Source organism: Ammodytes marinus (genome assembly GCF_949987685.1).
Source record: "Ammodytes marinus genome assembly, chromosome: 5".
Classification (NCBI taxonomy): Eukaryota; Metazoa; Chordata; class Actinopteri; order Uranoscopiformes; family Ammodytidae; genus Ammodytes; species Ammodytes marinus.
Genome location: NC_137234.1, coordinates 27,788,999 through 27,816,911, shown reverse-complemented (window position 1 = coordinate 27,816,911; position 27,913 = coordinate 27,788,999). Strand labels below are relative to the sequence as shown.

The 27,913-nt window shown below is 41.4% G+C and overlaps 2 protein-coding genes across 2 annotated transcripts in view; both read right to left on the bottom strand.

Annotated features, from left to right (window-relative positions):
* Positions 1 to 546: 546 nt before the first annotated feature.
* LOC307250597 (ovochymase-2) lies at positions 547 to 14,800 on the bottom strand (the record flags this gene model as incomplete). The annotated part of the gene is made up of 16 exons (XM_080027713.1): positions 547 to 653; positions 4,545 to 4,646; positions 6,157 to 6,250; positions 6,354 to 6,478; positions 7,548 to 7,691; positions 8,337 to 8,431; positions 8,883 to 8,973; positions 9,186 to 9,218; positions 9,583 to 9,787; positions 10,248 to 10,426; positions 10,567 to 10,662; positions 11,094 to 11,266; positions 11,368 to 11,465; positions 11,929 to 12,026; positions 12,763 to 12,802; positions 14,681 to 14,800. The coding sequence occupies 16 exons, from the start codon at positions 14,798 to 14,800 to the stop codon at positions 547 to 549; spliced, it is 1,800 nt and encodes a 599-aa protein (XP_079883839.1).
* Positions 14,801 to 18,049: 3,249 nt separating this feature from the next.
* far1 (fatty acyl CoA reductase 1) overlaps positions 18,050 to 27,913 on the bottom strand; it is a 37,196-nt gene continuing 27,332 nt past the window's right edge. Inside the window, exons 10-13 of the mRNA XM_080028180.1 lie at positions 27,499 to 27,670; positions 23,599 to 23,728; positions 21,977 to 22,104; positions 18,050 to 20,794 (exon numbers count right to left, since the gene is read on the bottom strand). Of these exons, the coding sequence (XP_079884306.1) occupies positions 20,635 to 20,794; positions 21,977 to 22,104; positions 23,599 to 23,728; positions 27,499 to 27,670 (590 nt within the window). The 3' untranslated portion in view covers positions 18,050 to 20,634. The remainder of the gene's footprint in view (positions 20,795 to 21,976; positions 22,105 to 23,598; positions 23,729 to 27,498; positions 27,671 to 27,913) is intronic.

The following is a 27,913-nucleotide window of genomic DNA, read 5'->3' as shown; positions in this document are numbered from 1 at the left end:
TAAAACACAATACAAACAAATCAATCATAGATACAACAGTGAAAAAAACAGACAACAATAGCTAAGAATAAACACAATAACACAGGGGGGCAGTTAACAAAAAAAAGAGGGAAAAATATGGATCATTCTGTTAGAAAGGAACCAATAAACTCCCAGTTACAATACGTTGACTGCCCATGTGAATCAAGGATTACTACAGTACGTCCTGTATTTAAAAAAATATACTTAACAATACACAATGCATAGATTTAAAGGCATGTGCTACATACTGTCTGGGACCAAATCCTTCTCAGCCTTTAAATAAAACAAAGAAAGAAATTATTTAAATTTTTTTTTTATAAAATGTTCATTCCAGAAGACAATTGTATTCTATGGACTTAGTTTTTTTTCTATTCCACATCATCTTAAAGTTTTACCTTCAGAATAGCTGTCACCACAACAGTTATTATCTTGATCTGAGCCTCTAATACAATGGGAAATGTCTCACCACTGTCTTAATCAGTAGCACACTGTTAAGAAATGTATTTGTGTCTTCCAGTGTGTTTACTAGCCACTAGCGCCGGAGGATTCTGCAATGCCGTCTTCATCATCTGAAGCCGTGTCCATCACATGCAGTCTGGCTCTGCTGCTGGACTGCTGCACAGCTGCCTCTGCTGAATATATACAACACACAGAATTATATAATAATTATATCTTCTTACTTTTTGGTTTATTTAAATCCATGATTTCTGAATTGAACATCTTACTATACATGTTTTAGCTAAATGCATTGTTCATTCAGTGTTTCATCTTGTTTTAGTGTTGCTATTTTTTTGTGTATTTTATATTCTGTATTTAAATGTATGTATATAATTTTTTATCCTATTTTATTTCTGTTTTCTTTGTTCATTATATGTTATCCTTGTCATTGTGTTTATTGCGTATGCTCGTCGTCACTGCAAATGAAGGAAAACCTCAGTGTCTTTCCAGTGAAAATAAAGGTTATTTAATATAGAATAAGGAAAGGAAAGGAGCTGGCCAATATCTCAGAACATAAGCACCACACAGCATAAGACATGATCCAAGGCCGAGTGGAGGCATGCTGCCCATTGTCCCTCTTGTGATGTGTTATTGAATATCACACAACAACAGGACGCTTTACAACCTCATTTCCTCTTTTTTTGAAGTGGTGTATAAATATCCTCTGAACCTTGAGCACACTGTTTAATGTTAATGAATGATTTCCTTCATCTCTTAGAGTGGCTTCCATGAGGTCATTCTAACTGTGGCCAAGTATACCTCAGCAGGCCTTTTAGAATAAGTTAAGAAAGTTGAAGCAAATTTTTTTTTAATAAAAATGACTCCTGGTTCCCACGGACATTAATGTGTGCATGCTGGACTGTTTTTTTTTTTTTTTTTTAGATCATTGATAAACATGATAAACACATTGATAAACATGAGCACCAAAGTTCACCATGTAAATGTGCCAGGTATAGCCATGCAGAATTGGAACCAGATTGTAGTTTGCCTCCACTGTGTTTATTTATTCATATTTTAATAAAAATCAAATCTATATTGCAAGTGTCTGACTGGAACTCATATTTATTAGTTTACATTAATGGAGAGAGAGATTATGTGAAGAGAACAAGCAACAAGATCATCAGTAGCACACTCCTCTCTTACAGCTAATATTTTATAACTTATAAAAAAAATTGATTTATCCATACAATTTCCAATACTAAAGAGAGCAGTATGAATGAGATCATATTTCCAAGTGAATGTGTTCCAGGACGGGGGGGGGGGCGCCCTTAGCTCAGTTGGTAGGGCGTCCCCCCCCATGGGCCTCGGCCAGCAGCGGACCCGGGGTCGATTCCAGCCCGCGGTCGTTCTCTGCATGTCACTCCCCTCTCTGCCCCATTTCAACTCTGTCTCTACACTATCAATAAAGCATAAAAATGCCAAAAAAAATCTTAAAAAAAAAAAAAAATGTGTTCCAGGACTGCTTTCACTACGAGTCTCCCAACACTGCCACTAGATGGCGGCCTAGACCTACACACATTAATGGATTCTTTTTTCTACTGTATGTCAGCTAAACAGTTCCTTTTCATGTCGTTTTCTGCTGTTATAAACACCAGGGGTCGATATACAGTTGAAAATATGAAAGGAAACCCAACAGTTATCCAGAGTTGAATATGTTTATATGGTGGGATAAGAGTGAAAGTCTGCCTTGTTTTGGGGGAAATACACATGCATTGTGATATTTATCTGTCAGGTGGTTGGCCAGTGTGTGTTGGCAGGCTGGTAAAAGATACAACTACTGAGTCCATGCATGCAACCCTTGATCACAGTGTATCAGGGTGACAAGAAACAAATCAACATTTAACAATAGAGTATGATCTAGTCTATCATTTCAAAATTTAACTTGAATTTTGTACATACCTGTAAAAACCACATAGCATATCAGTGTGTGTGTGTGTGTGTGTGTGTGTGTGTGTGTGTGTGTGTGTGTGTGTATGTTTTCCTTAAAAGCTTAGCTGTTGGCTCCGCCCATTCACAGTTTGGATTAAGGATAATTGGGGGGTAATGCTGCAGCAAAGCAGCATCAGTGCCCCAATGGAACTGGTTTAGTGAGGGTGGAAGTAACACACACGCACACACACAAAAGCATGTGCACACATGCACACATTCGCACACACACATACACACACACACATGCACAAACACACACACACACACACACACACACACACACACACACACACAGACGCATGCAGACACACACACACACGGTCTCACACACACACACACACACACACACACAAACACACACCTTAAACTGTGTACATCCAGTTGCGCAGACACACATGCGCACACAAACATGCGCACACACAAGCGGGAACAGAGAGCTGACAAGTTTAGAAAAAGGAGAGACACAAGTGATGAAAGACAGACAGAAGACAGGAATGAGTCTGATGAAAGAAGGAGAGAGGAAGAGGAGAGAGCGCTCGCAGCAGAAGGATGAAGAAAGTAACCTTTGACTTTTTCACTTGTGACATCACAGAAATGTTTCTCAAGAAAAAAAGTGAGTGAGGACAAAAAGTACAGATAACATGAAAGAAAGAAAAGAAGAGTTTGTGAGCAAGTTGACAAAAGCCTGGTGTTTATTGAACAAATGAGAGGAGGATGAACCATTTTTGTCTTTTGCTTGAGGACACACACACACACACACACACACACACACACACACACACACACACACTCAATACCTGTTTCTCAGGACTTGTTGTCACCACTGGTAACCTGTTGGAGGGATTATCGTCTCTCAGGGGATCAAGAAGAGAAACACCCTGATCACACAGTACTGAACAGTGAACACTGTGTGCACTCACAGTATATGCATAGTGAAAAAATAGAAAAATGCTAGTTTTTGAATTGAGAGGGATGGAAAACTTAATTCATCTATTTTAATTGTATTTGCTATCTTTTAATACAACCATTTTCTCTTTAATGACTGCATTATACAGTACGTCAGTGGCAGTTTTTGGAACAGTTTGCACTGCAGTATTTAGTGTGAATGACTTTTCAGAAAAAATTCAAGATAAAGATAGAGAAAGGTTAAGAGCGAAACATATGGTTCCACACATGAAACAGTCCTGAATGATCTCCCTGTAGGTTTTTAAATTAAGAATTGATGATGTCATCCTGCTGCTTGCCTCTCAGTTGTACCTCCAGTGTTAAATGTCCCATTGCCGCTCTAAATGATGACTCAGCCAGTGACACCACCGGTGGACGTTTCTGCTAAAAACCAAAAAGAGGATCTAAAATGCACTTTCTCCACAACATTCAATTCATTCATTGTTTGTTAGGCGCACATCAAGAGGAGACAACAAGAAATATTCCCTGCGTTCCAATACCCATACTTCCTTGCTATTCAGTATGGTAGAAAAAAGATTTAGGAGGTCCCAATTCTTGTGGTCTGAATAAGATTTAGCATGCTTAAAAATACCCGGATGCCTACTACATCCAATCGAGATTTTGATTGTGGCCAATCGGCATGCTATGCTATCTGACCCACAATCTAATGCAAACTTGGAAGTGACGTCACATCGATAGAGCTTCCGTATGAAAACAACCAGCGATGTGAGGGATATAAAAAGCAAGAGGCAAGTTTATGGTGCAATCTTATGATAAAATAAAGAAGTGAAAGTATGTCCCAATTGTATGCCTACTACTGCATGCTAACTAGATTTGTTTTATGACCAGTTCTAGTATGTAGAATAGAAAAAAGAAAGAGCATGGAACGCAGCCTTTGTCTTCAATGTCACCCTCATTTGTATGGAGAGTTGGATGAGGCACATGTCCACTGTTGACCCCTATACCGCTCCAATACGTTTATGGATCATTGGCTCCAGGTGAGGAAAGTTACTCATTCTCTTTCTCCACATACATACATTTTTTTCTCTCCCATGGAACCCTGCATTCTTGTCACTGTCGGCTACTTCTACTTGTAAATCCACAAACCTTAAGTCAACACATTAAGAATGCAAATGAAGAAAAGCACCAACCGTGTGATGTGATGTGTGGCCCCACAGCTGTCTCTGCATCCTGCCCAGCTCTCAGAGGGTCTCCAGCAACTTCTGCCCAGGCTGGGTCTGGATCATGGAGGTCTGGATAATAATAACAACGAGGGAGGCCGTTTAATGTGGAGGGCAATACGGGGAGATTTCTATTTGTTCTTAGTTTAAAGTTAGTTGTGGTTTAGCCTGCTAATATTAATGTAAGTGTATAAGTGTTTGTACCAAATTATTTTTCAAAGTCAAATGATAAGCCCCTCAGTAGCTTAGCCTATATCGAGCCTAGGCTGTGCTAACACTGGATTTATTTTTTTCAGTGCACACGCAGTACGGACAGGTGGCAGATTGTAAAGTGATTTACACAAGTTTATGACAACACGTATTCTCCACCCTGAATAATAAGAGGAAACAACCCTATATGCTCTTTGGTTTTCACGGCAAAACATGCTTGGTTTCCTCTGACATCACGAGACAATGACATCGGGATTAAAGAACCATGACAAACATGGCCGCTCTTGGCTTCCGTACAAATGTGTTCTGTTGTTACAACTAAAAAAAAAGTACGTAATAAAAAAGGTTTACAACTTGACTAGACTAAACATAACCTAATGTATCCCCCCCCCCTTGGAAACAAAAAGACAGACCCCAAGGTGATGTGCATGGCTGTTTACCTGTATGGCTGATGAACGTGAGTGAAGCGCTGAAGCCCCTGTGTGTGATGCTGCTGTCAGACCTGAACTGAAGAACCATGAGGCTGTGGTAGGACAGCACGGGAGGAGGAACGCTGCCACCGCACAGCACCGCTACACACACACACACACACACACACACACACACACACATACACACACACACACACACACACACACACACACACACACACACACACACACACACACACACACACACACACACACACACACACACACACACACACACACACACACACACAACAATTAAAACTGGCTATTGGTGTTACATTCTTTCTGGGTAACACTTTCCAATAAGGTAGCCTACACAAAAAGTGAGTAGTTACTGAGGAATGAATGAGGAAGGAATGGTTAGTTAATGAGTAGGTACTGAGAAACTGAGATTCAAGCACTATTGATTAGTTACTGTAAACAGAACAGGAGTTACTGTATTAATTAAGTATTAGGTAATGATAGGTTAATGAGCAGGTACTGAGAAAGTGATTCAAGCCCTGTTTAGTTACTGGTTAACAAACTGGGAGATACTGTATTAATAAAGCATTAGGTACTAGTATGTTAATGAGTAGGTACTGATTCACTAACGGTACATTAATGGTCATTGTTAATGATTATGATGCAGTACTTTAACTAACCATTCGTTCCTCATTCATTCCTCAGTAACTCATCACTTTTTGTCATTGTAAAGTGTTACCTATTTGAGTGAATCTGAACATGATGCATTTAAAGCTATAGTGCGTATAAATGAATGTCGGTTACATTCAAGCCATCTGATCTCCGCATGAGTTCACACAAAGTTGATGACTGTGAGCTCCACAAAAAAAAACTCTCTCTGTATTTTCTCAGTATGGCAGCCGTTCACAAAGAGGTGATTTTAGACTACTCCACCGCCCTACCTATCTCCTCTGCTCCCTCCACGTCTGCCAGGACAGTGAGCGAATCATACGAGCATTTGTCCGACTCCTCCAGGTGAAAATCTGCAAAGTCAAGCTGAAAAACAACACAGAAAAGCAGCCTTTGATTATCACATTTGCTGCCCTTTGGAGCTTGGTTCATTTTTCCTTTTGATTGAGCGGCAAGTTCAGTGCGTCACCTTGACAACATGGCCCCGCGGAGCATGGACAACCCAGCGCAGGACACAGTCATTGCTGTAGAATTGTGGGTAATTTGGGCTGTGGATGGAAGTCTGATCCTCAACCAGAACAACAGTCCCACATCCTGTTGGTGGTGGCACACGCACACGCGCACGCACACACGCACACACACACACACACACACACACACACACACACACACACACACACACACACACGTTTTCATATCTTAATTTGTGTTCACATTTGAAGAACAAAGGTTTTGATAGATATTGGTAGAATCACAGATTTGAAAACAAGCAGTGACAGGATTTATTCAGTTTCAATCTAGGGCAAGAGGACACACGCTAGCGCGCGCACACACCCTTACACCCATACACACACACACACACACACACACACACACACACACACACACACACACACACACACACACACACACACACACACACACACACACAGGCCCGCCAAACAATACAAGACTTACAGAGGGCAAACCAGTTTAACACAAAACACACATTCATCTGCACACTGAACACAAAAGACACATTATTCACTGCGGGGTTCAACCACTCCACAGCTACTCCGACAAAGTCTGTGTGTGTGTGCGCTTGTGTGTTACCGACTTCTCAGTCACTTTCAGGGACAAACAGTAGACTTGAGGCCATTTGATTTGGGGCAGCTTGTACAATGGGGAACAAAAGCACAGTCCCAAATTGCTAGAAAAATGTGGGTCAGTGGTAAGGGTTAGGGTAAGGCAAGCTCTGGTCATGTTCTAAAAGACAGCGGTTAATCTGGGTTAAGGTTGTGGTTAAGATAAGACTCCGGGAATTGAATTTAAGTCTATGTTAAGTCCCTAAAAGTGACCTATATGTCAACAATAGGTCAATGTGTGTGTGTGTGTGTGTGTGTGTGTGTGTGTGTGTGTGTGTGTGTGTGTGTGTGTGTGTCTTGTGCAGCTCATTATTATTGTCTCATCATGGGACAACCACCAGGTTGCTACGCGAGCCACAGTCAACAGACCTGGTAGACAGTACAGTTGTATGAGTTGTATATACACAGTTTAAGCTAAGTGTTGGACACAGAACAGAGTGTATGGGCCTTCCACACTGCATTATACATTATACACCCCAGTGTTACATGTGCCTGTGTACTGGAACTGTGTGTGTGTATCGTGTGTTGCGTTTTCCCACCGGGATCAGTGTGTCCCCGGACAGCGCGATGCCTGACGACAAAACCACTTCCTGCTCGGCTAATGTCAGAGGAGAACATTAGTGTTGCATTCTGGGAGTTATTAAGGAGCACTGGGCCGGGAAGGACACTCCCACAGAAAATCCCTGAAAAGTAACAAAAACAAATAAAGAAGAAGTTATCAAAAAAGAGAGTTTAGTATCTGCCATATGTGCACATACTCTGTGTGTGCATATAACCTGTTAATGTGTAGTGAGGTGAATGTGAAGTGTGTGTAGTGAGATCGGTTTGGAGTTCCAAGGAATAGTTAACCAGTTTAGTTAACGCCCTTATTACCTTTCATTCCATGAATGAGATTTAAAAAAAAAGATCTACATCAACCTCAAGTTGCTACATAAAATCATTCAGTTTGAAATAGGAATGTAAAAAGAAAAGGAAAAAGTTATGTAGGCCTACTGGAACTATTGTTTGGTGAACAACAGCCTGAAGCAGTCACTGTGTGCAACATCCAAAACATCTTGCTCTCACAGTGGGTCCCAGTTTGTTATAATTCCTTTGCACAGAACAAACTACAACCTCTGCTTACTGACTGTTAGAAGTGTAGCTCCCATAGGCTACCAAACTTACCCTACACTTTCTAGTTAAATTAAGGAAACAAGACATGATGTGGCTTAAAAAAAATTATTTAGAGATATATTGGTGTACTAGTTTCACTTTGGTCATCCATGCCTACCTATAGTGTTTATGCTAAGCTATAGGCTAACTATGTCCTGTGTGTGTCTGTAACTCACCCACAGGCCTGTGGGTCCCCACTGACACCGTGAGACGGTCGTAGCGACAGTGAGAGTCGTTCTCCACATCCAAATGATCAAACTCCAATAGAATACTATAGCCTGGAGGAACACTGAGACTCCACACACACAACCTGAAGACACACACACACACACACACACACACACACACACACACACACACACACACACACACACACACACACACACACACACACACACACACACACACACACACACACACACACACACACACACACACACACACACACACACACACACATTGGTATCCAGGGAACTGTGAGGTAACACAAGTGCCATTTTGATTTGTTTCATTTATTTTCCTGCGCTACTTACAATTACACAGATCTGAGCTTATTTGTAATGATGTGTTTTTTTACTAGATTCTTGACTGTCAAAACGTGAACGTTACGTCATGAATGTGCAGTGAGGAGGAGAGATCCACCTTCCACTTGGTTTAAATAGTGGTTCAATGGCAGTTAAGTGCCTTTTAACCACTCTCTCTTTCTCTAGTGTGTCACTCACTCGTTGTTGGCATAGTGACCACCGGCGAGGGCGGGGTTTGTGATTAGCCCCTCGCTGTCCGTTACAGGTCCATCTCTCACGCTGCAGAGCTCTGACTCACACAAGCACACACACACACACACACACACACACACACACACACACACACACACACACACACACACACACACACACACACACACACACACACACACACATACACACACACACACACACACACACACACAGCACTGAGTACATCAAAGAAGCATTATGTAATAGAGATGCATATGAGCCACTAGGACGAGAGGAGAAAGCACTCACTTGACAAAGTCGCTCCCTGCTGCTGCTCATCAGCTAAAGCAATTACACAAAGATAACAAAGAGAAATAAGTAGTTAATATTATTATTATATCATTATTACAATATTGTATACCAATAGCCATACATGAACATCTTGTTGTATCCACCTAAACCTATACCCATATGCAATGTAATAACAAAGACTGTGATCTTAGCTAGCACACTCATGTTACACATTTCTGTGCATACATGCATCATAGTATCAAATCCTACTTTGCTCAAGTACATGGACTGGACTCTTACATGGACCTTTGATAAATAAAGGCTCAAAGCAAAACAGATACAAAGATCTGAAGCCTCATATTGAGGTTCTGAGAGAAAATCATCTGACTCATCTGATGATTATTTTAAAACCAACCCTCTCTTAGTTTGAGCTTGATCCAGGGCAGCAGCAGCCTGACATCAGTGAAGATCCCCGGAGAGCCTCTTCTGGAGGGGGGGCGGCTGCTGTTGTTTCCCCAGCTCCGACCACATCCTTTCCCCCAGGACGTCACACCCAGGGCCACCCACTGACCCCCATCGGAGCCAGCCACCAAACACACCAGAGGCCCCCCCGAGTCCCCCTGGAGAGAGCAGGAACACAAGGGTAGAAAAAAAAACACTTCAATACATATTCAAAGCTCCAACATCATGGGATTCCTTCAAAAGTAAGATTAGTATGCACATTTTCAGGTCCAAAATAGTAATTTGGCTTTCGACTAGAAACTCTCTTCATTGTGCAGTGTCCAGAAAAAGCCTTTATATATTCTCATCGAGCCATTGCTAAAATCTCCTGTTTTCAGCTTCTGTCCGAAACGCTCCGTTTTAGGAGGCTGTCTCTTCAAAGCTATAGTGTGTAAATTCTGTCGCCCCCATGAGGAAATTGGAGTAATTACAACAATCCCACCGGTGACCCATGATAATGTTGAAAAAAACATTTAAATGTGCATTTTTGCCAAATAGGTGACGTCTAATTTGGGCTCTGGAATATTCAATTATCAGAGGTTGCAGACGGTATATATATATACATATATTTTTTTCTACCTGGCAGGCATCTCTCCCTCCTCTCTCTGGCCCCGCACACAGAACTGTCATGGCGGACGTAGGGCTGGATGCTCTCTGGGTAAGGATGGAGCTCTTGACAGTCTGGAGGACATGTTTACATTTGGCTGGGTCCACTAAGTCTAACTGGACCTCCCTCAGCACTGCAGGAAGACGGCCCTCTAGAAAAGAGACAGTAGAATATAATAGAACATGATGAAAGCTGATGATGACTGACTGCTTTACTAATATTCGGTGGGAGTGAGAGAGAGAGAGAGAGAGAGAGAGAGAGAGAGAGAGAGAGAGAGAGAGCTATACTCACTTTCCTTCATTCGGCCCCATCCACCCACAATGCAACTGGTTTCAGGTGGGATGCTCTCGTCGGCCAAAGGCAGACATACTGGCTGGACACGGGATCCTGTTTAAAAAAAACAATTTAATTAAAGGTGGAGTCTGCGATTCTGGAGAATGCTTATCTAAAAAAAATAAAATCACTTCATGTAATAATCAGTGAATATCTCCTCACGATCATGCTACCTGTCCATACTGTGTTGTTAGCAGAAAAGAAAAAACCCAGTGACACACAGCCTAGGTTCTGTAAACAGCCATGTTGCTAGCTACGATGGGTCCTTTTGCTTACATACCCCTTTGTTTACATCCCAGTTCAAATAGCCCAGGCTTTGTATTGAACACCAGATTGTTTTTTCAGCGCTCACACGCAGTACGGAAAGGTTAAGAACCGTAGAAGACATATTCACTGATTTTTCGACAAAACAAAGTGATTCTGAAAACAAGCATTCACCCAGAATTGCTGGTAACTAACCCTGATGGTCAAAATGGAAAACTTGCCCAGTCGGATGTGTTGATCAAGCTCCAACAGAGCTATGTCGTAGCTCATGGGCAATGCATGCTGGTACTTCTCATGGACAGTGACGGACTTAATGACAAAGACCTGCTCCTCTTCATCCTGCACTCTGCGGTCAAAGTCTCCCACCACTACTCTCACACCACTGACAAACTCCCTAGACAAGACACCATAAGGATTAGATGAAGGACAATCGGGAGTAAGCATATAGGTACTTGTGTGTATAGGGTGCACAAGTAAGTGACAAACGGTATATACTTTGAAAGCGATGCAAAGCAGTGTGCGGCGGTCATGACCCAGCGGTCGGTCAGGATGGCTCCTCCACAGATATGAGAGCCTCGGTTCTGCAGGGAAACCTGAGTGGAGACAACGCAAAAGCTTGACAGAAAATTGACCGAAGAAAGAAAAAAACAAATCATCATTATTCACAAAACTTGTCAAATATTTCTTAGATGACATTAACTGTTCAGCAAAGTGGAGCAGATGATTAATATACTACAAACAATTGTATGCAAACTCATTTGATAAAACAGTGATGATTCAATAGTTCGCCAAGACTTTTCTTAACACCCTGCGGCTGGATGCTCTTGCTTGGGTGCACAGGGAGTAGCACATAGCAGCAAAGACGAAGTGGTTAGACTCACTGCACGAGTACTGATAGACCATCAGAGCTGTACTGACACACACATACTAACACCTCAGACACAGACAAATGCAAATATTGAGCTGTCACTACTCAAACATTTTAAGCGATGAGCAAAAACACTGCAGGAGAATAGCAACATAGAATTGACCAAAGAAGAAGTGTGGACGACTGACCAGCCATGGATGTGATCCGTACGTGGCCTCAGCCCCTCCCACCACCCTCAGAGAGTGAGCCATCGGTCTCCCCACCGGAGAAATCCCACACTTTGAACCTGACAGACAGAAAGAAAAATCATCTCAGGCTTCTCACATTCATTTTGTTCAGTGCCTTGACTGCATTAAAGCTATAGTGTGTAACTTTTTCATGTTTATTTTTAACGTCGGTTACATTCAAGCCGTCGCTGAACGAGTTGACGAAAAGTTGATTAAGCCTAACAGCTCCACAAAACTCGCCATATGTTTCTCAGTATGGCGGCTTATACAAACTGGTAAACCTGACATTGTTGCAGGAGCTCAGAAAAATCCCAAGACGAGCCCAAGAAATGTTTCAGTTGTTGATTCAACTGCTAATAAAAAAAACGGGACGTACAGCAGAAGGGGTAAAAAAAAATCCAATGCGTGATCAAAGAAGGCTTACCTCATGTAGATACACCCACAGTGGTGTTGTTGTAATTATTCAGAATTCCTTACGGGGGAGGAGGGGCAACAGAAGTTACACACTATAGCTTTAAATTGTCCATTAAAGTCACCCTCCTGTTCACCCCATTTGGTGTCCATTGTATCGCTCACCTGTTTGAGCAGCATTGATTCCAGTGTTTACCAAGAAGCAGAGAGAGAGCAGCGCGCCAGTGTTCCTCATCCCTGACACACACATGGAGAACAGTTCCTATACTGTTGAGACAGACAGACCCGGGCCGTGTGTGTTGGGGGTAGAAACTCCCTTTAACAAGCCAGTTAAAGTCTTGTGTTCAGACGTCACAATAGAACAGACTGCGGTCATCTACTGACCGAGAGCGTAGATGCTCTCAAGGTCAACTGTGTTGTTCTTCTGCCAACAACAAAGACACATGCTGTAAAACCATTCAAAGAGCAGACACTGTTTCTAAATGTCAGACTAAGTGTTACTGTTGCACACACGCTGACGCAGAAGCCGATAAGAAGAAAAGCAGAGGTCTAAAACTGAATCTCCTGGTAACATTCTGTTGGCCTTTCCTTCTGTGCCATGTGTCATTCCTTGATGTTGAAGCAGGAAAAAATATACATATTTCTTTCCATTCCAGGGAGGAATTTCATCGTTGGTGCCTTTTTTTTTTATATTGTGTTACTGTCTCCCTGAGTTAAAGAGCTGACAATCTATAGTGGCCAGCTTGACCTTTTAGCCAAAGCTTTATAAGATGGGACCATGGACTGTGTATAAAAGACAGGAAACAGAGCCACACCACGTTTACTTTATGATCGTTTAATGTTGTGTGTCTGTGAAGCTGGTGAAAAGCTTTTGGAAGAGCTTCAGTCACATACTGTACGTTGTTTTTATCAACGCATGCCGCCTTCTTGGAACATATCGGATCTCAGGTGATTAAAAAGTTATTTTTACTTTTTGAACAGGGGCTGCAGAGGGAGTAGTACTGAGAGTTTAATCTGCCGTTTATCAGGAAAAAAAAACAATATGGAAGCTCCTGCAACTTTGTGTTCATTTTGTCGGAACGAATTTCACAGAAAGAATGATTCACATTTCTTAAACCTACGGAAGCCCTAAACGGACGTGGTATCATACTTTTTTTTTTCTGGTTATCACATTATCAGGAGATCATTAACTCATGATCGCGAGGAAATGCTTTCCTTTGATAAAACGTGTGATAAAACATACTCGTGACCTGGAGATAACACCACACGTTATAGTTTGAGTAATGAGTGGAAACCAGCTTTTCTTATCTTGTGATAACGTGTTCATTATCTCATGATCAAGTGAAAATAGAAGAGATAACATGACCATTTAGGGCTTCCGTACAACACATTTATTTGGTATAGGAACTAGGGATGACCATGGTTAACCTGTTAACCGTTAAGAAGATATTTAACTGGTTAATAATTAAGGTTAAACGGTTAAAAAAAATTAAATCATATATTAATATTTTTCAAATCCGGACTCTTATTTTGATATCGCTAAACCGGATGTAATAAAGTGAACTGTGTTAAAATGCATTTACATTGGCTACTGGTCCCTGAATTGTTTTTAGTTGAATATGCCGGTCCTTGGAACAAAGAAGGTCGGGAGCCCTGCAATAATGCTTAAAGTATTTCACTATAAATAGGCTTCATTAAATCTTAACGGTTAACCGGTTAATAACCGTTCATTCTTGTGGTTAACCGGTTAAAGAAAAAATTCTAAATGGCCATCCCTAATAGGAACCAAATGTCTATAATTTCCTGTGCAAGATATTGTTTCTGGGAAGACATTGTTGCTGGTGAGGGTTTTTAATGGAATGAGTTGAGCTTGTTTTGAGATCATTTTCCATGGGTTTTTGCACTGGGAGTGACCCCCTTTTAATATAGTCATTTGATCCATTATTAATGTTAAGATATTGATATTTGTAGCTTTCAGTTAGCATCTGTACTGTAAATCTCCTGGCTATCTTTGCTCATTTTTACATCCGTCCTCTAACCAACAATGCATTTGATTGAATGTAATGTGACTGAGTGGCCCACCGTTAAGGCTCATCCGGACTGCGATATCTAAAAGCTTTCATAACCGCATTACAGACTGAATCACCACTGTGTTGGCAATTAAGTAGCAGAGTGGACAGCTATGTAAGTATGCTAAAAGCCTTCTCATTATGGTTCATTTTACAGATATACAGTCTAGATGTAGAGTGGGAGCGCATGTATGTGTGTGTGTGTGTGTGTGTGTGTGTTTTCTGTCTCCTACTCTAAGCCCCATAAGCCCCTGGTTCCTGTTGATGCAGCCCAGGCCCCACTGGGTGTTCACTGCTGGTTGTGACCCCCTGTGACTCAGTGCTTGGCATGGTTGTCGGGCCACAGTTGCCATGCGGCCGTTGCCAGGAGCATAAAATACGTAGGGTCTCCCAGGCCAGCACTGTTCGGTTATCAGCATCCGATGATGACCCACATATAGAATGGAAAAACAGAACAATCAGTCAAGGCTCACTGCATATTGTCTCCTTTTTTTTCCTTCTTCATTTTTCTGTCCATGTAAAGAAGCACTAGAGGAACTATGAAGAGTGTATTCAGGCCGCCCCCACACACACACAGCAGTTCAGATCAGTGTCAGAGCATTGGTCTCTGGCTCCACTCTAGAACAACAAAGAGTTATGGAGGCTTTTAATGTCCATGCATTCTTTATGTGGAGAAGTTAACCAGTGCATTTCATTGTTAAAGTCAATACAGTATAGTAGAGCTGGGGAGATGCCAACAAAGCCTTTCTTTCACTGTCTGCTGTGTGAGTCATTTAAAAGATAGCAGCAGTGGGATGAAAGTTAAAATAACCAGTCCAATAGTAGGCCTAGTTGAGCATCCTTTCATGCTTTCACTCTGGCTAACCATAAGTTACTCCCAGCTCCACCCAATACAGTTTGGTATCTGATACCACCTGAGAGTAGCTAACTTGTTCTTCTATATTTGTTTCCATGCATCGTCATTTTAGCGCAGTTTATTCTGGTCCGATTGGTGACATTTTAGTCATGAGCCCTGTGCGCACAAATAGCTCATTTATTCTGCTATTTTTTTTATTAAAGTGTGTGTGTATTAAATGCTGACCCACAGCATGCCTGAAACCAAGACAGCTGCAGCAAAGAAGACCATGTTTGCCAAGAAGAGAAAAGAAAAAACAAAACACACGTTAAAGTTGGCAAATTAAAAACCAAAAACATACACATGCCAAATCATACTTAGTTAAAATGAATAAAATCAGTATAAGACCATAACAGGTCAAAATATAAAAGTTAGTATTTCATAATCAGGTGAGATTTTGAAAGACTTAAGAAATAAGAATAAGAATGACTTTATTGTCCACCTTATGGAAATCATTTTTGAGATTGTGGAAAGATTCTTAAATCATCTTTATTATGGCATTAGTCTTCCGGCGTACTGCTGTCGAATGACCTAGTATGCCTTTACTTGAAAAGGAACCAAAAAAAATAAAGTATCTGTTAGTATGTGAAGCATGTTCACACTGGACATGTGCTGTAGACTATTTGCTTTTTTTTCTTCCTATTACTTGTGTTCGCTATGAAAGTGTATTATCCACTACGTTAAAGATGTTAAATTCCCTTTTATTTATTTATATAGGCCTAGGACGAATCCAGGGTAGGAAGCTAGTGTTGTGTAAAGTAAGATGGCTTGATTTGATGATGGCTCCACTTCTTCACTTCTATTGTGAAACTCAACCTCTCCAGAGTGAAACAGTATCCCCGGCGTAAGTTTTCTTAGCAACCGCCGTCAAGTGAGGGCACCACATTAGACACACACAACAGCATTTATGTGACCTAGTAATCATGTTACCAGTCCCTGATGGGATTACCTGATCTCTCTCTCTCTCACACACACATCAACTGATCTTTCATACTGCAGCTTTTAGTGAATAGGATTTATGGCTGCATTAAATCTTAATGGAGCTCTTCAATAGGTTTCACTTTAGTGGAAGTTACAGCGCGTGAAACAGAGGGCAGATATGTTATGCAGCGCAGCAAAAAGAGGTCAGGCTGGACAGATTGAGACGAACGGTTCTTTTGTTTTCAATGTCATTCAAGCCGTGGTCCCTTCCGTCTGTTCTACTCAAGCTACGCAGAAATCAAAATGTCTTGATCAGGAAGAGGATTGGAACAGTTTATTCCTTCCTTTTTTTGTTTTACAAAGAAAAAGGCACGCATTGATTTATTGTTGTTTTGGAGTTTCACATTGACAGCTAAGAACTCCTTTTCCTCTCCTCTGCTCAGGACAGGAGTGTTGGAATGAAAAGCAAGCTAACAACACATTTAACTATGGACATGGACACTGTAAGCAGTCTTCTAAATGTAATTGATCTCAGAAGGAATCTCTAGTATAGTCCAGGCATATGGACCAATGATGCGTTGACCATGTTAATAGCCATGAAAGGCGTAAACATATTAGTAATGAACCACCAATCCCATTGTAATGCACATGCTCAATACACAGGCCCTCCCATCTTAAAACACACACACACACGACAAATAACTGGAAAATTTGTACAAGAAAATGCTGCAGATTTTAGCATGAAAACAGATTTTCTTTTAACAATGACAGAAGTGAATTTGGTTCTACAAAAGCACGAGTAAAGCTCAAACCGTAAATAAAGCTTTGTCTAAATGAGTTTCCAAAAGCTGTGATCCCTTATTCATAAAGACATGTTTACTCAAAAGGCCCTGTAAACATATTCTCTCAAATATTGTTTGCATTGGAAAAAGGTGATGTCACACTTTTCTCTGCACCAAATGGGATAAACTCATTTAGAAAATGTGATAGTTTAACCATCTACAATTTAAACTATAATTTTTTTGTAATTAAACATTTTGGATTTTTTTTTGCATTCTTGCCAAAAGCTGGAGGAAAATGTCTGTGCCACTCACAGCTGTGTGAAGAACTGTTAGCATATAGCACAAAGACTGGCAGGGGAAACCGTTAGCCTTGGTCTGTCCAAAATCGTATTACAATCCACATGTCTTCAACTCACTATTTCACAGGTTTGTAGCCATCCTCAGACCAACCCTGCATTTCAATTCAAAAACTTTTTCTTTTTACTATACTACATACTAAAAGTACAGAAGAGTATTAGGGCCACGGGAGGAAAAAAATAAAAATCAGATAAGGAAGATTTTTCATTATGTCAAGAATAAAAGAGTAAACGTAATGGAGTTAGTGGGACATCTAGGTATTTTTGGGCATACTGCAATTGACATGCATGTATTGGGACATCCTAAATATTTTTCTGGCATACTAAATAGTATAGAAATATGGGTATTGGAACGCAGTGCATGTGTAAACGACAGGTTGGAGACTGCGTCACCGTGATACTTAAAACTCCTGGAAGTCCCTCCGCCAACATATAATCCATTCATTTGTGTGCTTCAGAGGTGGTGGTGGTAGTAGGCAGATTGTTTCAAAGTATTTATGCTAAGCTAATCAGCTGCTGGCTGGCTGTAGCATTACATTTCAATGTATTAGATTTAGGCATCAATCTTCTCCATAAACACTTAAGGAAATAACCTTAAGTTATAAGACACGTTCTTAATGTCGTACAGAAATACTTTGAAACCATCAATGTGACTCTTTAGGATTTAATGCAGATGTTCCTTATATAGAAAGCCATTGGTATGATTCAGCAGTTTGTGACATCAGAAGTGAGTGAACATTTTTAAACAAAAAAGGACCCGTTCGCCGCTCACACTTCTTAAAAATCACAAGAACAATCTGGCAGGAAAAACCCTGAAACAGACAGGCCATTGCCCCACAACACAAGCATCACAGCCATTCACCACCACTAAACTAGACATGCTCACTCACACAGTCACAAGCAAATGGAGTTACAACAGCAATCTCTCACTGCACTCCAATGAACAAACTCTTGCTTATAATATTTAAAAAAATTACAGGCAATTACAGTATTGTTAGATTCTGGGTGCAAACAAGTCAGGATGTGTTATTCTATTACGTTCAGGAAAAAAAAAAAGTAAATTTACACATACAGTAAAGACAAAATGACAAACAACTTTTAACCGTTAAATTCCTATCTCAACATTACTGCACTCATGTTTACATATTCAACTCTTTTTTTTTAAAGCATTATTTACAACAGCTAGTTAGTTCAGTAAGCTTTCTGTGAGAGCAAGATAAAGCCAGGCAATGTCATCCGCATAAAAATACATCTGTTTTGTTATATAGTTCTACCTAAATATAGCTGTACACAAAATAATTAGAAAACATAGCTCTGATTGCTCTCTTTTCACATTGTTACAATATTGAAAAAAGGTCCAGGCACGATTCACACAATTTTCCAAAAGTTTGTATCCCTCCACCAAAAGTCACATGATCCTATGTAAAAAATGTCTCATGCTTTTGAAGAGTGAAAAAGAGCCAAAAAGCACATTCCTTAATGGATCCAGGCCATTCAAACAGGACCGACATGTAAAGTGTTTGAAGTTGCTAAAGACACTCCGAGAAGACTCATGCAGGCACAACCAGAGGACATTGGAGTTTGCTTAAGAAGTACGTAACAAGACAAATATAACAAAGTGCACAGGTTAACCTCAGGTGTGTGAATTGAAGGTGTGATATGGCAATGAGGTTTGATTACAAAAAAAAAAAAAAAGTTAAAATCAGAAAATAAACAGTTGTGGTCTTTAAAAAAAAAGGCAAATGTTCCTATGTCACGAGACAGGGATGAAGGCAGAAAGGTTCAAGAGTTGAACAGCAGACAGCATAAGCACATGGACAAGTCCCACACACTGTATTGGATCTATAGAAGCAACACAGATAAACATAACACATGACCTATTGAAGTTTCTTAAACATGCGCAGAGGAAAAATGAATTGAAGTCAAGAAGCAAAACTTTTCACAAAAGGTGCGCTACAGTCGGAGCTACCTGAAAAGTAGTGCACAAACAAAGAGCAATGAATGAGAGCCATCACCCACAGAGTGTATTTCCAGGAGTCAATAGGTCAAGCCAATATAGTGACAACAATATATCCCTCCCTACTCCTTTAGACTTACTGAGCTATGAGTCTGTTAGCTGGGAGTTTCCTTTTTGGCAAATATAGCTTTGAGACGGTCATGTGTGACTGTCTGATATGAAAGAATGAAAAACAAAACCCTGCAGGAGAAGCAGCTTGAGTCGCGAGATCTTCTGATGCAGGAATGATCAGGTTGTAGGCACGGGATAAAAAGCCACCATACTAAAAATCTATACTGTCCTTGGTGATAATAAGGGAACTAGCCACTGCATTTCACTAAAGGAGTGTGTGCGTCTTTGCCTTAGCAGGAAGCGTGAGAGACAGCCAGTGTCGACTGGAATGCAATGTCAACTTTCTCTTTAAAGCGAGCCGTCAGTAGGGCTGTGATAAAAAAAATGAGCTGAAATGGCTTTGGTCTTGGTTATCGGCTTTAGGAGGGTCCTCACTCAACAAAAGATTCCTATGCCATCTTCTCCCTGAACAAGCATTGTTTACATTTACGGTAACAGGTTATTAACACATTTCAATTGGCATTTCTAGCAGAAGAATGACGACAAACTTCAAAGCGGTAAATAAAAGTAAAACTATTTGTTTCTGATATTTTTTTCCTGGTGGCAGAAAATGTTCCTTATAGAGCAGATGTGAGGAGTGAACCATTACGTATAGAGAAGTGGAAGCCTGGATTGACTGAAAGCCATCCGACAGTTCTTGTAGCAGAGTATCATCGTATTATGCATAGCTTTGTGTTGCAGCCAGGCAGCCAGGGCGAATAGACAAATGAGAGGTTGACCTGGCACTTTAGAAAGAGAGAAGGAGTAAAGCTGGCACCAGAGAGGAGGGCTGCATTGACTGAAAATGAAAGAATGAGGGGACGTGTGTGTGTGTGGTCCATAAAAGATGCTGTTAAGTCCTATGAGAAATGCATTTGATGAAATGCTGAGAGATTTTTAGATAGGTCCGAGATATGCGTCATTTTAGAGCGGTGTTGTGGACTCCGGGAGCTCCGTCTGTGTTGGTTGGTTTTCAATGCTTTCCGTTTTTTCCCATCCTCGAGTGGCCCCTACACTGAGCCAGAGACAGGGGCCCCATTGTAAAAAAAGAAGGCACCTTTCATCATCCACAGCCAGTGTTTTCTTCATTTCTTGGCCCATTCTGTCACGTACACACACACACACATTATCTCATGCTGGAGGAAGCTCTGAAGTAGGAGAGGAACTTGAAGCACAGGCTGACCACAAAGTACCAGATGTTACGGGCCATTTGGGAGCGGGCGATGAAGACGCGCCAGATCAACACCACCAGCACGGTGTTGAAGGTGTAGCGGATGTTCCTCAGTCTGGGGGGAAAAACACACGCACAGTTAAAAGAAGAATTATTAGGGGGAGCTTGTGATTGAGGGAAAAAATAAAAAATGGGAGAGAAAGTCTATTTTGAACACACACACAATGTCAGTATTCTAGTTCTCTTTCCGTGGATGTTTGATGTGCTATCATTAATTCATGACACTTTTAATTGCTTCAGAATAACTGCATGTTGAATTATTCAGACGCTTTTTTTAAAACCGCAGAGAGCATGATTGCCTCGGGAACTTTGCTATCCACTCAATTCCCTGAACCAAAGTGTGAGGTGGGCTAGTAGGCTGATTGGAGAGCCACAGCTGAACCCAGAATCCCTGCATACAAAAAGGCAGCTACAGAGACTAGCTGGGTCCCTCTTAGAAGATGGATCCCACCCGCTATATGGTGAATTTCAGCTTCTCCCATCAGGCTGCAGGTACAAAATGCCTGCCTGCAAAACAAAGAGATGCATGTTCCCATGTCTGGAGCACATGCCGTCACTGTTATGTCACCGTCTGTCGATGTCGTAAATGTTGTCTGCGTGTGTGTAAGCAGCCAATTCTTCTCTCTTCTTAAAGGAATACTTCACCCATACGGAACCAGCGTTCTATCATTATATCACTATTATAATATAATGAATTAGGTTTTTCTTCCCTCAGTCTTCCCTTGGCCCAGCTGTCCTGTTAATCCTAACTCTTACTGTGATGTCACAAGAAGGAAACTGCAGGGTTAGACAGTGAGACCATAAAAGACTCTTTCTGCCTTTTCTCAGGGTAAGATGATCAGATTTTTTTTTTTTGCACATTTATACTAAATAGGATCTCCGAGTTCAATACACCTTCATATTCCAACCGGTGAAGTAGACCTTTAACCGCAACCAAATCTACCCTCGGGTACAAATAAAGTTAACTTAACCTTAAAGTAAGTAAAGAAAAATATATTCCTGACCAATGTTAAAGAAATCAGTGGGTAACGGAAGGCTGAATGGATGTACTTGAAAGTCTGAAGGATATTTAAGTGCTAATTCAGAAAATGGTCTAGTGTATGGTGAGCGAGATGAAACACAAGCTGCCCACTATAGCTCTCCAGAGAATGGCAGATCTCATTGCATACAGTCAGTCAGTCTCTGTCCTGGGTGTGTGTGTGTGTGTACAGTAGAGTTTGATTCCATCGACTCTTACTTGTTAAGGTGTTTGCGTGCAGCGGGCAGGCCCGACAGCTCTTCGTTGAGGACGTATTTCTTGGTGCCCATGCAGTAGTTTTCCATGTACTCTGCCCAGTTCAGCTGACGCACGTCAAAATTAAATACCTAGGGGAAATAAAAAGACGGAAGACCACATGAACCGAAATGTAAAGGATTGTTTAAAAGCAATCTTGATACGGTGACTTGGAGTTTTGTAGTTTTATCTTGGGTTGGAAGCAAAAGATATGAGCGTAAAAAAGGGGATGTTCGTGGCAATTTGAACCTGTTAGCATGTCTACAATTTGGCAATTAGCACTTAAAGCACAGCAGAAACTGAGACATGGCTTTCATTTTGCAGGTATTTAGTCATGAACCAAAGTACAACACATGTTACAATTTTGACTTGATGGCACTGAATGAAAAGGTGAGGGACCACCAAAGTCAATTGGATATGAATATGTATACATACTATGTGTGGCCTGCCGCCTACAACATTTTTGTACCGTTTTCTATATGTGTATCGTCTCTCTAACAACAAGTAATCAGCCATAGCCAGTAGTTTGAGTTAAATACAGGAGGTTGTAATGCTGTGCTAGTCATTCTGTGGACACAGGCATTAGCTGGAGCAGACATTTTCAATCACAGTTGTTACCAACACGGGCTGCGTTCCAATTCCCATACTTTCTGCTATTTAGTATGGTAGAAAAAAGATTTAGGATGTACCAATACATGATGTGGTTAGATTTAGTATGCATTAAAAATATACGGATGTCTACTACATTCGGCCAAGATTTTTTAGTGTTGAAATCAGCATGCCATTTGGTTGATTCTGAGCCACAATCCAGTGCGCGCCCGCACCGGAAGTGACGTCACATCAACGGAGCCTCCGGATGAAAACAACCGGGGGATGGGATGGATATCAAAGAAAGAGGCAAGATCAAAATGCAATGATATGATGAAATAAATACGTAAAAGTGAGTACCAATTGTATGACTACTGCATCCCAACTAGATTATTTTTATGGTCAGATGTAGTATGTATGTAGAATAGAAAAAAATAAGTATGCAATTTGGAACGCAGGGAATGTGTCAGCAGCGACTGCCTTTCAGTCAGCACCCAGGGAATTAGAAAGAGGCCACCAAGCTACTTATGTGGGAGAAGAGTGCTAAGGATTTTTAACTCATTACAAGAGGGATATTTTTAATACGAGACGTCAAAATGTCAAACACTTTTTTTTGAAAACACAGAATTGGATTATATCAGTCATCAGAGAAGCTTCCTTCAAGAAAACGAAGACAAAAGCTCAGTGTCTCAGAACAATGTCTCCCAATTTCAGTCCAGCAACATGTCCTCCACAAAGGCAGATTCCCCCACGCCTGAACAACGTCCCCGTTCATGACAACGTGACGTCACCGCTGGATGAATGACTCGCACTGTTGTAGCCAGCCTACAGTCAGACACTAAACACACCCAGTGGCAAGTCTGTCTGCCATCTCCACAGAGTGAGTGAGTGAGTGAGTGGACATGGGCGACAGGTCTGTTGTGTGTGTGTGTGGTCAGACATGGGTGTTAATGGTGTGAAAATGAGCCTTCTCCAACAGTAAACTGTGTGCTTCTTACCTTCTTGTCCTCGGGGCTGAGCGCGCCCATTAGCATGGTCACGTTGTCGTTGTTCCACACCCACGAGTGACTGGTGAAATACTCCAGCACCATCATGGCTTTGTGGAGGCGTGTGATTGTCTTCATCATCCTGTCATAAGAGAGCGGTGTAGGATAACATGGAAGAATAAAATATGGAAGATGAGAGAGAATCTTGTTGCAGTGTAGGTCCATGGGTTAAGGTATGGTTGACAGGAAACAGACCTCACATAACAAAAGATTTGATTAAACCGTATTGACGACTATTTGTAACAAATGCAGCAGAGCATTTTGGCTGAGTAGTGCTATGCGTTTGTTCACCTCTTGACCTGGAATGACCCAAACTCACTAGCCCTGTGAAAACCACACGTTTCCAAAATGTCAAATTTGTTGAAAAAAACAGTACCGCTTTGCGACAATAAAAAAAGAAGAAGAAAGCATTAAAAAAAAGACAGCTTGCCCTTTTATGGGGTGTTATGAAGTAACCTTTGGATACGGATTATACAATGTATGTTTGAAGTACAAACTGTGTTACCTGTGCACAGAACCAGGCTAACCGTCTGCCCCCATTCCCAGTGTTTATGCTAAGCTAACCAGCTGCAGCTTCATATTTACTGTACAGACAGATGTGACTGTGCCATCAATTTTCTCATATTACCATCAGCTAGAAGGTGGATGTGAGTGTTCTCAAAATGGCAGACTATTCCTTTAAAATCCTATGGTTTTTAAAGTATCACCAAATTGGGAAATGCGTGGTTTTCATTGGACAACAAGTACATGCAATTTCAGTGGCATACATTGTGATGCTTTTGTTTTTGTAAATTGACCTAATAAAGAATTTAAGTGTGCAAAGGTATGTTGTACTGCTCCTGTTGGGAAGCTTTAAAGTATGTCTCAGTTTCAAAGTACAGAGGTCAAGAGTTGTCTAAACTGTCATAACATTGGAAGTAGTCAGGTCCGGGACAACGACTGATCCAAATCAACTGAGAAGCACCTGGATGTAATCTGTGTGCAGGCCAGGAGGACAGACAACACACTGTCAAATGGACCCATGAAGCACATTTAGTTAACTTGCTTTTAATGTCCTACCCAATAGAATGAAGACTCAACACAAATCCAATCAAATCTGCTTTGCTGCCATAGCAAGTTGAACAGTTTAATACGTTGCTGAAGACTCACTTTTGTTGCATTGGCCTTTAGCATAAGTTGAGACTTTGACACTTTTTTCATGTATCTTATATTTCATTTTGTATTGCATCTTGTACAGCACTTTGGTCAACTGATGTTTTTAAATGTGCTATAGAAATAATTTTGACATTGACATAGCAGTCTAAAAGATTCATTCTAACCATTTCTATACTATAGTCCTCCTGTTGGCACAAGTTAATCCAGGAGATAAACTTCAGTTCTGTTGTAGGGGTTCATAATAGAAATGTTGAAATATGTCTGTCATAAGCAGTGAATGCATTGTGGTAATTAGGGTGAGAATGGGTGATGGGTGAAGGTTATTGCAAGGAGAGAGAAGTCTGAGTCTTCAAACTGCAAGTTGTTATTCAGCGACTTTTACACTTAAATATTTGTCTAATTAACAGCAGTTAAATGGCATGGTTTCATTGATCGTGCAATAGGCGTGTAATATTTGGTTAAAATGCTGTCATTTTAAAAGTTACACTAAATCAAGGCAGATTAAAATGGACTCAGATTCTTCAGGGTGGGACAAACATGCGTGGCTGAGCAGCACATAGAAGCACAGGACATCCTACTTAAATCAATTCACATCCCTAAAAATGTGAGATCGCTACTAAGCCAAATTCATTTCAGACAGGTTAAAATGCAGCCAATTAAAATAAATTGTGGGTGAATGCTTTCATTGCGTTATATCCCATGTCCGAAATATATCTGGCTTGTAGTGCAGAGGTAAATTAGCCTGGTCCAACCAGACCATCATACTTCATTTCATTTGTACAGAGGGTCTGGAACTGCTCTATTTGGCAAACGTTCACTCACTTGGAGGCGAGTGTCTGTTGAAGTTTAAAACTATTGGATCTGCCCAGTGCCACTCTGGGTCAGCCAACCAATCGCATATGGTTTGGTCGTGAGCCGGCTTCTGACGGTGCGTTCCAGTTGTACTGGGAACTCGGAAATTTCCGACTTCACTACATATTGTAGTCTAAGGATCTACCGGTACCTGGCAACGGTAACGTGCTAGAGCCTAACGTTTAGTTATTTGGATGAGAAAGGTTGTAGGCGTCCATATACTTTCGCGAGCAGATGCACTGGAACACAGACAGGTCGGAACTCGGAACTACCAAGTCGGAAATCTCCGAGTTCCGAGTATAAAGGAACGCAGCATTCAACTGAAACTGGAGCGCGACTTTGACGTCATCGTTCTCAGCCACTCGCTCTGTTTGCTGATTGGACGGCCGGAGATTTTCCTGAGCTAAAGCTGAGAAATTCACCACAGCCCCAGACTGACTACTGTAGGGAAAATGAAATTTGAGCGGAAGTAGGTAGGCGGGCGGAGCCAGGCTAGAGGTAAATGTGGATGAGCAAAAACACATGCATAGGGGTGCATGCATTGTATTCAGTGGAACAGGATCTGTATATCCGACTGGACACAACTTTGTCTAAATGACCAAAAAGTTCCATGGTGCTTCAGAGTGTTTCCATGGGAGTGAGAGGTGGAGGTGACAATAATGGACGTCATGTTTACAGCATTACTTGGTCACAGAAAGGCAAACACATTGCCACAGACAGAGCAAAGCTGAAAAGGTGCTCCGATAGAAGCCAAATCTTGTTGCCATGACACTGTCTGAACTAACATAGTCCAGCGGATACCATGCAGTCAGGTAAAGACAGGGCAAACGTTGTTGTTCTTCTGCCCAGTGCCCTTCCCCCTGTTCCCACATAACCAGCCAGTCAAATACATAAGTCACTCAGTAGGGGAGCTTGGTAGGGCTGCACCATTACATTGTTGACTTCTTTGGTTCGGAACAACCCGGTGTGCTAAGGGTTGTAAAATAATACAAAAAAAATATTATGTTGGAAACAACCTTAAAGTTGAAGTCCAGCACTTACGTTGTTCATGCGTCAGTACATTTTCTTTAAAAAAAAAAAAAAAAAAAAAAAAAAGAATTGTATGAGAGAATTGTGATATAAATTCTTGAGAAAAATCGTGTTTCACATTTTAGCAAGAATGGTGCAGCCCTAGAGGGAAGGGTGAGGTCAGCCTGGCAGGTGAGGGGGAGTGCAGGTGGGGCAGTTCCAGCCTTACCGGGGCGTGCGGCCTGTCAGCCTCAGATAGCCGTCATAGCACAGGGCTGGCAGCGTGTGGCTGACTGCCGTCCAGTACTGATTAGTAAAGGGGTTGGAGCGCAAGTTGACATTGGGCCTTCTGAAGGCCTGCTCTAAGGGATTGCTCTTGAAGGTCATGTTTATACAGTACTCTGTAGGAAAGAGATACATGGGACTAAATGCAGGAGCTAGCAGAGACATTTAGCAAGAAAGGGTTGGGTGCCCAAAAGCATAGTCAGACTGAAAAGTCCACCTCAGTCCACTCATCAGCTGGACTGAGATGAATTTAGAACTGACGTTTTGGGAACACAACTTAGACGATTAACATTGCAAGAGTGCAGAAGCCATTGGTCATCCCCTGTATCTGTAGGGGGAGCAGTGGGTTATGCATCCTTCACCTACCAACAAATACTGCACACAAGCACTGATTAAGACATTAGCAACTACCACATTAAGCTACTACACTTAGTACCAGCGACAGGGCTGAAGCAGCAGAGGTGTGTGTGTGTGTGTGTGTGTGTGTGTGTGTGTGTGTGTGTGAGTGAGCGGGGGGCAGGAGGAGCGTCCTGCTCGGTGTGAAGAGGTTACCTGGGCTCTCGTCCAATCAGCCTGAGGTACAGGTCGTACATGAAGGCCGGAGCCTTGTGGCTCACGGCGATCCAGTACTGATTGATTAGGTGATTGGATGTGAGATTAACATTGGGCCGACGGATGGCCTGTTCAAGGGGGTTCCTCTTGAATGTGGATATAACATGGTACTCTAATGAGAGACACAAGGTGGTTCAACACAAGTCAGCAATCAGTGGTTAGATACATGCTTTCCCTCTTTGTGTGCCCGATTGACTGAAAGCTTTGGCCCTGCTGGTAAAATAAAATCCTTCAGGCCGCTCACAACTTTACAACAATACAATTATTATAATTAAGCTAATCTATGTTACCTTCATTTATTGCAGCTAACAAAAATGCCTAAGTATCCTACTGTTCAAATGTATCAAAAAAGGCA